A 12,216-nucleotide genomic window follows, 5' to 3' on the forward strand; every position below is an offset into this window, starting at 1 on the left:
AAAAGGTTCACATCAAAGAGAAATGACATCAGCCGTGTTCCTTCTCCTTTTGTTTTTACTTGTAAAACTTCATCTGCTACTGAGGTCATGTAAACTGACCTCTAAAGTGTCTTTCAACTACCAGCTGCACCTTTAAACAAACTTAAATATTTTAGTAAATCAGAGTTTAATGAAACAAAATCTTTACCTGAAGTGCCATAAAACCCGTGACCTTTTAAAAGATCCTAAAACTGGCACAGGTTCAATCTGAACCGTCACTCACAAATCTGTCCAAGTTAAAGACAGACACCAACAGAAAAAATAACAAAATAAATTCCTATGATGACGTCAAATTACAAAAGGAAAGTATCTTAAATACAGTGTAAAAGTACCCGGCTTTTTATTTAGTGCTTTTCCAGCAGGTTGTGACCAAGACAGGAACATAATCTATCACGGACTTTTCTGACAAGTCCATTCTTTAGAAATAAATAAATATAATTTAAAATGAAACTACAACAATGTAGTTAGTAGTAGTTCCAGTCGCTCCACATGGAAAATATCTTGTACAGTGTTTTTGGCTGAGAGACATTAATGAATTATTCTTCAAGCTGAACTTGATTTGAATGTCCAGTGGTCGATGGCTGAGACGTCTCAGAGCCACTGGACAGTCCTTCAACCAATCAGAGCCACAGAACTATTTCTGTGCACAACTGTCAGCTTTTCGTTCTTTTAAGTCATTTCCTGTCAATTTCTCTCTGCTCTTCATGTCTGAGCCTGACTGGTCCAAAGTCTCAGTCTCCAGACAAAAAGAAATCTGTTTCCTGAAGATCCGCCTCTGCAGTCTTTATTGTTTCATAACTGGCAACATGGTCAAAGTTCACTCAGAAAACTGAACTCATTGAAATCGACACATAGAGCTTCCCGCAGGCAGATCCTCCATGTCATTTAGAATTTTTGAATCTAACAGATGAATCCTTGTTAATAATCTGGAGCTGGTTGAGGTCAGTGGTCGGTGGATGATTTCCAGATGTGTTTAATGACAGAAACTTCACTCAGCAGGTACGTCGTCTTCTGAAGTTGATTTATCTTTTCTGTGCTTCCTCAGTTCTTCTCAAAGTGTCTCTTCATTCTGAGCTGCTGCTGATTTTAAACCAAAGTTAGATTGAAACGTGAAGTTGAGATTTATTTTCTATTCCTTTGTGTCAATGAGAAAGTGTTGATGCAGTTGTTTGGATCTTTGAACAGGAAGTTGGAAAGTTGAACAAACTAGGTGACAAATGTAAATGTGTGTGACGGAGCGTCTTTGAACGCACCGTCACACACCGTCACTCCCCGACTCACTCACTCACTCTCACTCACTCTCACTCTCTCTCTCTCTCTCTCTCTCTCTCTCTCTCTCTCTCTCTCTCTCTCTCTCACTGACACGGTCACCTGCTGTTGTCGCGGTATTTGCCTCTGGGTCTCGGGCCAAGCTTTACTGCCAGGAAGTCCCTGGCCACGCTGTAAATGGCGCTTCGTGCCGCGCTTCTGATGGTCAGGTGACCATAGACTATGCCAATATGGTTTTACTCGTGTAATATTTTGTGATTTGTTGTGTTTTGGGGGAATAGGGGAATCACTGTATGAAAGCAATTTTGTACCATGTTACTGACATCACAATGTATTGTTAAAGTGTTGATTTTTGCCCACAGTTGACTGAATTATATTTTAATACCCCTGTAATTTGTTATTGGTTTGCCCGGGGGAGGGGCTAAGGGGTATTTTAAATTGAGCAGGTTTCTGGTGGGTGTTACCCACAGAGTTTTCCTATTTAAACCCCAATTTCCCACTAGTTTATCAGAACTGAAGAAGCTGCTCGGATGAGTGGCGAAACTTCTTCAAGAAATCCTACAAGTCCAGTTGCCTTTATTTGACCCTTTCTGGATTATTTCAAGGGAGCTTTGCTCACTTGGTCGGGGAGTGCTGTAGAGATGGGATTTATGGCTCTTTGGAGGGAGCTGGATCTTTGGGATCCGTTCATTTCAAAGAGCTATTTCTTTTAAGAAACCAGTCTGCCATGGTCATACCAGCCATATTTCTCTGCCATGTGTTCTGCTTTTTTCAACATTTTCCAACTCGCAATGAAATGTTCCATTATACTTTAGCTTGTAGCATTTACAAGAGGGACTGTATTCCGTTAGCGTGGTCCCTGTCACTGCCTGCCAATCATTTGCATCAATAGCTTGTGTTATCATAGGTCCTAAGTTCTTAGCTTCCCCTGTATTGGCCACCTGGGGGATATTGTTGATACATTTGATATATGGGTACCGGCCCTTCATCTGCTGGCAGGGGTATTTGAATTTGGCCACTAAGCGGAGCTGTAGATACAGCAGGCATTTGGGCTTTAATCTTTTTGGTTTCTTTCATTTTATCAGTGACCTTGTCTTTCAGCTCCTTCAACTGTTCTTGCAGCAGCTGCATATTAAGTTTTTCAAACTCCCTGTCATGTCTCTTTTTACTCTCATCTTCCCGATCTAAGTGGTGAACCAAAGTGGCGATCCACATTTCCAGGGGCACGCTATCTCTGGCTACCAATTTCTCCATTTCTTCTGTAACTGCACCGGCTTGTCCTTTTAGCACGGCTTGCTTAAACAGTCTCTGTAGTGAGTCAGTTGATGGGCTGGACCCCGTGTGACCCTCCCATAGTTTTAACAAACTTTTTATGTACTCCTTCCCTGCTTCCCCGGGCTTTTTGTAGATATCATTCATTTGATTAGAGTCAGTTTTTACTGGGTATTGAGTTCTCAAAGCCACCCAGAGCCTAGGGGCCAGGAATTCAAGAGGTTCCGCTGCAACGACCTGTACGGTTCCGGCGGCTGTTTCCAACCGGGCTAGTTCATGGGGTTCCGAGTGTGCAGCCAAACACGCTCTTACGACTCCCATGGCCAGCACCTGCCCACTAAAGGTTTTTATAAATTCTCTTATCCAGTTATTTCCTCCATCTTTGGGGTCTGGCAGTGCTTGGTCTGCATAGGACAGGGGTTGTACTGTCCCATACTGGTCCTAGTTTCTATCGGGGGAACTGACCAGGATCCTCATTCTTCATTCTTCAGACCTTAGCTGATAATGATATGTCCCTTTTTGTCCATATACCCGTTCTGTATCTTGGGTCAAGTCACGTGGATACGGCATGTATGTTGGTGATGCCTGCCTCTGTCCTACTTCACTGTCTGATTCTGATTCTTTCTGTAATGGTATGTTTGGGACACGATGTTCTCTAAAGTGTTTTGCGGCCCGTGTTCTAATCTTTCCAATGCCTCAATCTATTTTGGGGTGTTCTCTCCCAACTGTTTCAGGACCTTTGTTAGTTGTTCAATATCGTGTGGTTTTGTTGTTTGTTCTTCCAGGTATCTTATCATGTCCGTGTCATCCACTTTCTTAACCCCCATGCTCTATCTCCCTCACTCCCTTCGTCACTCCCTCCTGTGTTTATTGGACCATTTCATCTTTTTATTCATTCAGTGTACTTTTCATTTCTTTCAACTGCTCCTCTCTTACCTCTTCTTGATATGCTTGCTCAACAGCCTCCTCCGCGTGGGTTTTAAATTCACATGTAAACATGCCTTTGGTTACAATCATCTGTAGCATCTGTACAAACAAATTATTTGGGCTATACTGTTCATTAGAGCTCTCCTGACTCTCTCCATCATAGTCCTAGTGTCCACAAACAGATTTCTTATTTATTTATTTATTTTTTGATGTTGCCGCATTAGCCTGCCCTTCCCGTGGTGTGTATGGAAGGGATATCTCACCAGTTGTCGCAGCGGTTGTCCTTGTTAGTCCGTCCTTATATTCCTGCTTTTCTCCGGTCTGGACTGCTTGCACTGGAATGTTATTGTGGCTAGAAAAGCAACTGCTAAAATGCATGCTTGTAAATTTTATATGATCTTCAATCTTTACCTTTTTTCTTTCTTTCCCTTTGATAACCTTCCCGATTTTTCAAATTGTGTCATCAGTTGAATCAATTGTTTTTCCTTGCTTTTTATATTTTAGAGAGATCCCGTATAGAGTGGTTGTCAGTGGGGGGGGGGCCCCCCAAGCCACCGAACAGACCATTTTTTTTTAAATCTTTAAGCTCTCTTTTTGCTCTCTTCTCCGGGAAAGATCATTTTATTCTGTCCCTCCTTTCCTTTATATGGGCTCCTAAAGTCCCTGGTTCAGTTGTGTCCGAATCACACATACTGTGTTCTCATTCACACGATCTGGCCAGCTGAGAGGTATGGCACGCTATGTCCCGAGTTCTCAGCCCAAGTGAGCATTCACGTAAGGACCCGGTCACGACACCAGAACTTATTTAGACCCTTGAACAGCTTACTTCAACAGACAGTGGACTTATGTTATCACCGTTAGGTTTCCGTCCACCCGCTGCTTTGGCGTGCTCTGCAGATCTCACTCCCAACAGTAAAAACAAAAGACACATTTTTAATACCTTCATAAACCTCCTAGGCTCTTTTATCTTTCTCTATGTCTGCTATTTTATAATGATTTCTTATTTTTTATTCTATTACCTCAGAGGGTGTCTTTTACACTCAGATAATCAGTCAATGTGTCAAAGCTAAACCCAACACAACCAAACATGACTTGGTTCCCATCGTTCATGTTAATGAGCCGGTCAAAGGATTCGGTTCGTTTGTGAACATTACAACTCTAGAGTGCTGGCCGAGAGGCACCGTGGGCTACTAGTTGCTGTTGTAAGCTCATCTGGAAGCTGCTATTGGCAAACTGTAAATGTTTTTGCCTCAGAAGTGAAAGTATCATTGTTACAGACGAAGGGAAAAGTCAAATGCACGACTGCTGCTTCAAAATAGTATGGTTAACAATTAAAAATAAAGTCTAAGAACTAACAGGAATAAGGTTGTAAATAATTTTATTACAATGTCTCAAACAAGGGACCTGACATTACAATCTGAAACACGTATTAATATATTTAAAACTCAGTCCAACATAAACTTAATAACTAAGTGTAGAGTGGGGTGAGGCCACTAGTGGAGGGGCAGACTACACTGAGGGGTGTCTAGAGGTTCTACCACTACTCACTTCAGTGAAACAACAACATGGAGGCTATAACTCTACTCACCACCTTGAATATGGGGTCACCACACTGAAGGCTGTCCAGATATACAGGAAAAAAGAGGGGAATCAACTAAAACAGGATCAAGGGGTTACTGATTGGTGGGAGTGGTTTGGGAGGAGTCAAACCTGGAGGTGCGTTCACAGACCCTACTCAACAGTAACCTGTACAAATGGCATGCTCCACTACAATCATAATGTCTGTGATTTTGTCACTTTTTAAAGCTGACTGTACGTTAACTTGTGAGGGATCATGTGCTTCATTTTCAGGACTCTCTGATTCTTCAGATGGAAGGTCTGTTGGTCGGTCTTCACTTCCTGCTCAGAACCATCACAAGTTTGGTTTTCTGTCTCCTCCTGACTCACTGTTCTAGAGGTAACTAATGAACAAGACAATATTTAAAAGGTCAGAGTTAGACCTCGTCAAAATACATATGAATCAATAGAAATAAAGCTCTTCAGTTCAGCATCAACAGCTGAGTTTAAAAACAGAAACTGGATAAAGATTTAACCTGAATGAAAAGGCTCCTCATATACAAACCAATGAAGTTGGGACGTTGTGGAAAACATAACACACTACAAACACCAGATATTTACTCTTCATAATGCGCCACAAATTATCAATGGAGGACAGGTCTGGACTGCAAGAGACCGGTTATGTGTCCACATTTCAATTATTTGAAATGTGGACACATCAGACCACAGCACACTTTTCCACTTTGCGTCAGTCTGTCTCAGATGAACTCGAGTCCAGAGAAGCTGGAGGTGTTTCAGGGTTTAGTAAATTTATGGCTTTCTCTTTGCATGAGTTTTATCTTGCACTTGTAGATGTAGTAATAAGCTGTGTTAATTGACTTCTAAACTTCCTGCTGTGTCTCTGATGGATTTGTTTGGTTGTCCCAGTCTGAGGACAAACTGGTTCACTTGAATCGAGAGCTCCCTTGAACATATCTTGATTTCCAGTTTTAATTAATGATGTCCCAGATCTAAAAGTGAAAGAATTTTTGAATGAACTGAACAATTGAGTCCCTTCAATATGTTTAGATGAGCAGAAAAAATAATCAATTAAAGTGTCCAGAGATGAAGTTTATGATACTAACGCCATACGTTCTAGTCCAGAACTCAACAAACCTCTGTTTTTCTGTCCAGGTCAGTCTGAGTCAGTGGATTCACTTCAAACAATTGTAGCAAGAGTTGGTGATGACGTTGTTCTACCGTGTCAAATCAAACCTTCGTTGGACGTTTCTGCAGCAACGTTGGAGTGGAAGAGGTCAAACCTCTTTGTCCTGGTGTGGCGTACTGGTGCAGACTTTAAAAGACAAAAAGATCCATCCTACAGAGGAAGAACATCTCTGTTCCCTGATGAACTGAAACATGGAAACGTTTCACTGAAACTCTCTGACGTGAAGCTGTCTGATAAAGGAACGTACAGATGTTACGTTGTAGAGAAGAATAGAGAGATGTTTGTTGAGCTTGTTGTTGGTGAGTAGACGTATAAAGTATAGTCCTCTGATATCAACTCTGACCTGAAGTTGAGTTTTACTTCCACTGACTTTGGTTTGAAACATTTTGTTTGTTCAGTGTCAGCTCCTGGTTGTTCACCCGTCATCAGTTTATCAAGGATGGACAGAGACAGAGGAGGTGTGGTGTTACAGTGTGAATCCAGAGGCTGGTATCCAGAGCCTGAGGTGTTGTGGCTGGACGCTGAGGGAAACCTGCTCTCTGCTGGACCTCCAGAGACAGTCAGAGGTCCTGATGACCTCTATACTGTCAGCAGCAGAGTGACTGTGGACAAGAGACACAACAACAGCTTCACCTGTAGAGTCCAACAGAACAACACCCACCAGACCAGAGAGGCTCACATACATGTTCCAGGTAGAACACGCTTAGAGAACAGACCATGACATGATTTTAGTTTGACACCGTTTGTGTGTGATTGTGTAGAAATGTCATGTAACTCTGTGTGTTTTCATTTCAGATGATTTCCTCTTGTCCTCTTCCAGTTCTGCTGATGGGATAATGGGAAGAACAGTTCCAGTTCTTCCCATCATCACTGGTTTGGCTGTTAGCTTAGCTGTTAGCATCATGGTTATTTTAGCATGTGTCTTCTTTGTGTGGAGACAAAATAGAACCAGTAAGTTACAGATGAGTCACCACATTAATGATGTAAAACACCAGCAAACATCTTTTCTAGTTGAATTCAGCTGCTTTGATTTTACACAGAAACCAAGAAACGATCCAGAGATGAAGCAGAGAAGGAGAAACTTTTAGGAGAAACTAAAGATGTAAGAGACAAGAAGTAAAAGATTAAAGGTTTAGATTGATGAGTTTGAAGAAAGTTTGATCAGTAAACCTGCTGACTGATCATCATCCATCTGTTTGTCTGATAGCTGACAGAGAAATATGAGAAGATTGAAGAAGAGCTGCAGAAAACCAAAGAAGAACTGAAGAACAAGACTGAAGAGATGGAGAAACATGTAGAGACACACACACGAACACTGTCACCACCATGCCATGACACAATCCATGTTGCTATGTAACCGACCAACCAACCTCAGACACTGTTTTCCCAACTATTTTTGTATATTTTTTCATAAAACTAATTCTGTAATTTTTTTGATTACACCTTTTTATTTTACTTTAATCTAATCTTATTTTATTTCATTTCTTTTTATCTTTCTTGTGTTTACTTTTGTATGCAACGAAGCTACGGTGACAAAGTCATTTACCTCGTGGATCATTAAAAAGTCTAAGTCTTTCATTGAGGACTGACCTGTGTTCAACTCAACTGTGACTTTGCTCCATGGCTCCATCTCCTGGTGAAATGATACAACTGCAGGTTTTCTCCTCAGGTCAATGAACTTAAGGAGGAGAAGAAGAAGCTGCAGGAGGAGCTGGAGACCAGAAACAAAGAGATGGAGGAGATAAAAGATGAGGTGAAGAACAAGCTCATAGACATGGAGAGAGAAGTAGTTTATTCACACACATCATTCAAAGTAGATTCTTCATATCAATACCTCCTTCAGATCAACTAAACCAGTCTGACATGGAGAAACAGACGAGATCAAAAAGACATTTAAATCTAATTGTATATCTCCTTCTATGGGACACAACAACAAGAACCTTTGAGCATTTTCAACTTCACACAAACCTTCTGTAAAGTCCTGTCCTCTGATTGGACCTCATGTATCAACATTTGATGTTGAATTGTTCAACGAATACAACCAACAACAGGAAGAAAGAACCAGTCAAGAAATAAAAACTACACATTAGTAGAAATGGAAGAAACATGAGAGGACAAAGTGGAAACAGAGTAAAAATAATAAAAATAGTAAAAGGCAAAGAAGAGAAAAAGAGATAAAATTACTGTAACAGGAGAATAAAAAGACCAACTACTAAAACAGTAAAATAATCAAATGAATAAATAAATAGTTGAGACTCAGTTCAAAGTCAAACTGTAAAGGCAGGTGTTGAGTTTTCTTTTTAAATATCAACACTAAAGTCTACTGGCTTGTGATGCTGTTAAATATTGATGATGATGCTACAAAAATAAATTGATTTCATGAGGATAAAGAAGAAAAATGTCTGTGGTTTAAGTTTGTGGCCCAAGTGAAGGAGTTCAAGTATCCTGGTCAGACCTACGTATCCACGTAGGATTTTCCTCTTTAACCTCTGACTGCTTTGAATGAGAAGAAAAGAGAAAAGAACATTCATGAAGGAGGTCTGTTGTTAATCTCATCTCCTCTTTCTGTCTTCTCTCTCCTCAGCTGGAAAAACTAACTGGTGACCACAACGAGCTTCAAGAGGAGAAGAAGGAGCTGAAGAAGGAGCTGGAGATCAGAAGCATGGAACCGGACGAGATAAAAGATAAGGTGAAATACAAGTTCATAGACATGGAGAGAGAAGTACAAAGTCACAGAAACATCAGCCTGCAACCAGCGGCGTCGTTTAGGTAAGTCAAGGTGGCACTCACCAAACCTTGACTTTGGTGTAAAATGTTACGTGTATGGCACGTCTAGATTTGAACCCCTGGTGTACCGGGACTTTTTACGTTGTACCGGGACTTTTTACGTTGTACCGGGTTCTGATTCTCTCTGACCGACTTGCGGCGGTGGCGGCTCTTCCACACTGGACTCCGCTGCTCCTCTGTCTCTCACTGGGGGGCGGGGCTGTCCCGCGCTCAGCGCGCTGCACGCTCCCTCCCTGTATCCATGGAGACATGACTCTCTCACGTGTACGTACGGGGCGTGCACGCCGCTGCCTCGTTATACTGTGCTGCATGAGGAGCGACGTGCACGAGGAGCGACTAAAACCTTTGTGAGTTATAAAGTCATACGTGACTTAAACAGGCTTAAATATTAGTCATATTTCATGCTTCTTTAATTAACGCTACTTGTCAGTCAGAGCACAATGAAATGAAAGACTGAGAAACACTGAATCTGTTGCAGTCAGTTTGCTAAGAACAAGCTAATGACAACTGTCTGTGGGTCCTGGTCATTTGCCACAAATCACAAAAACTTCCAGCTGAGTCAGACTCAGCCCCAAACTGTCTAACATGTCACTCATTTAGCAAAATTTATTTGAAAATTTTAATTTGTTTCCAGACATTGACTTTATTCTGACGACAGAAACATGGACCTATGTTGGCAATAATTAGTTTAAAGAAATGGCAATTGGGACAGGATAGAGACACCTTTTATGATGATAAAAGAGATGTGTTGTTGATGTAATGCTGGTGAATTGGCCATAAATATGTTAGCTGTGGATCATTTAGCAAAACAATTGTAATCCTTAAACGGAGATTATAATGGGTGTGTATGACACAGAATGTTTCAGAGTGGGGAAGTTGTCTGAAATTGCCTGAAAATTTCTCGTCCCGGCCACAATTTACACACTAGACACATGATTTTCTTTCCACAGTTGCAGACAAACTTGTTCTGTCTCTCACAATGTGCTCGGCAAAGCAGTGAGACGTACAGAAATTAAACTGTGAGCCTCTGTGTGCGTTCACGTCTCCCTCTGCTCTCCATTGACTCTAAAGCAAAGATTTTCTGAGAGAAGCAGAAGGGATCCCTATTTTTAACTCGCATGTGTCTCCAAAATATTTGCTGTAGAAGGACAGAAAACATATCAAAGTCTTCAGGAAGATCTTAGGACGCCCACGGTCTGCGTGTTTATTTGATAGGAGTTACCATTTTGTCACAGTTAGCCCAAATGTGAGACCAGCGCAGAGGGAGAAAACGCCCTTTTCTCTCTCTTTGTCCCAGCCCAGCGCACTTCTGTCGTCATTGACAACCACCACAGGTTGCCATGGCAATCCCTGACCCTCAGGCCAGAGCCACAGTTGAGACCAGTTCATTAATCAGATGTCTCTGCTGTTAATGCAGCTGATCCCTGTGTCCCACACATTTATGTGACAACAACACACACCAACACACACTACACACGTAACTTTGTGATTACAGTTACACGCACGCATGCGCGCGCACGTAAGCACAGACATACACACACAAACACACAGGTAATTTCATGTTGTTGCATTATTAACGCAGCAGTTGTGGCCCAGCTGTGGGCCTGGTCTCTATGGCAGCAGAATGCTGGATCTCAGACAACCTGCCAAAAGATTATGACTGCCTGGGTTTGGTGTGACCATATGTCTGTTTGATTAGCTCTGGTCGTGGGTTTGATTCCCATGTTGAGACGGGACCCCCGGCAGTAGCCCCCCGTGGCCCTTTCAAAATTTCCCAGAGGGAATTTTCTAGTTAGACATAAAATATGAACCAAAAACTATTTAGTTCATATCAATAAGAATAAATACCATAAATGTTGATTCACTTCAATAAAATTCTGAATCTTTGATGGAAACGATGTAGAGGTTAAAGAAAAGTATTTCTACGTCCAAATCCACTGAAAGGAAACATCATGAAGGAATGAAATCTCTCTTCATCTCTTCTTCTTCCAGTTAATGAAGCTGATCAACAAAGAAGAGGAACAGGAAGAGAAACATCAGAGAGAAATAAAGGAGCTGGAAACAAAGGTTCATGTTGAATCCACATCTTTTAATTCCATAATAAGGAAGTAGTTTAGAACCAAATCAGTTTGTCACGTTCCTCAATCAAAGTAAATGTTTCTCATCATGTCTCTTTATGTGACTTCACTCTCAGTGGGAGAAGAAGCTCAAAGAGGAGGAGGAGAAAAGAGAAAGAGCTGAGGAAGAAGTGGAGACACTGAAGAGGAAACTGGAGACTGAGGTTTGTCTCTTTCTCCTGAGAATCATCAAATCATTTTTCTATTTTCTATCAGATTGTGGACAGCAGAGATGGTTCTAAAACTGAAGTGTTGCTCATTGGTTCTGAAACCAGAGACAGAAACTCAGCAGGAAACTGGAAGAACTGGGAAGAAACTTAGAGTCAGATCTCAGGTCTGAGGTTCACATTAGAAACATGACTAAGAAGGGAAGCTTTGTGGTCGGCGTGTGATTCTCCAGCTTGTGTAATTGACAGGTTTGGCAGCATTGGACATAGTTTTTCACCTCCTCTCTCTTTCTGGGCCAGTTTGCCACTGCCTCTAGTCTTTGTAGGTTTAGACAGAGTGTGGCTGAAATCTCACCCATATTCCAAGTGGGACCAATCCTTGTCACCCAAACTCTCCTCAGTGGAAAGGCCCATGCAGGGTCATGAGGAAACTGAATCTGTTAAATTGTGAAATAGTTTTGAGAGACTCTGGTGAGGACCTGGTGTGAATGTGGCTCAGCTTCAGCCATGCTACCCAGCTGCAGCTGAATGGGACGAGAAACAAGGTCAGCAGGTGATAAGAGTCTTTGAAGAGGAGTCTGAGGATGAAGACCTCCCTGGTTTCTCATCTGATGATTAAGTTAATTAACTTACTGCCTGGTACCACAGCGGTGGAGTCATGCTGACCTACCTTGGAGCATGACGTCACTTAGACTCTTAGACAGCTGGATGGATGAGGAAACAGTGTTCACATCCTGTGGTTAACCAGGAAGTCAGGAAGTTAATCCCACAAAATAATGAACTAAAATAAGTTGTTTGGAGTCTTTTTCTTTCTCTCTCTGAATTATGAACTGAACAGAAAAAATGTTTGTTTATTTTTCTTTAATGAACTCTG

At 41.6% G+C, this 12,216-nt stretch overlaps 1 protein-coding gene and 2 long non-coding RNA genes across 3 annotated transcripts in view; all 3 read left to right on the plus strand.

Annotated features, from left to right (window-relative positions):
- The first annotated feature begins 6,895 nt into the window (after window positions 1–6,895).
- Window positions 6,896–7,351, plus strand: LOC125016796. Its single transcript, XR_007113759.1, has 3 exons — window positions 6,896–6,963; window positions 7,067–7,222; window positions 7,312–7,351. It is a non-coding gene; the product is annotated as an uncharacterized LOC125016796 (long non-coding RNA).
- Window positions 7,346–11,113, plus strand: LOC125016701. Its single transcript, XR_007113736.1, has 4 exons — window positions 7,346–7,373; window positions 7,479–8,024; window positions 8,856–9,040; window positions 11,051–11,113. It is a non-coding gene; the product is annotated as an uncharacterized LOC125016701 (long non-coding RNA).
- Window positions 11,114–11,830: 717 nt separating this feature from the next.
- Window positions 11,831–12,216, plus strand: part of LOC125005891 (lamin-A-like) — a 4,465-nt gene continuing 4,079 nt past the window's right edge. The window contains exon 1 of the mRNA XM_047581574.1: window positions 11,831–11,887. Coding sequence (XP_047437530.1) covers window positions 11,831–11,887 — 57 coding nt within the window. The remainder of the gene's footprint in view (window positions 11,888–12,216) is intronic.

This window comes from Mugil cephalus, chromosome 1, assembly GCF_022458985.1.
Source record: "Mugil cephalus isolate CIBA_MC_2020 chromosome 1, CIBA_Mcephalus_1.1, whole genome shotgun sequence".
Classification (NCBI taxonomy): domain Eukaryota; kingdom Metazoa; phylum Chordata; class Actinopteri; order Mugiliformes; family Mugilidae; genus Mugil; species Mugil cephalus.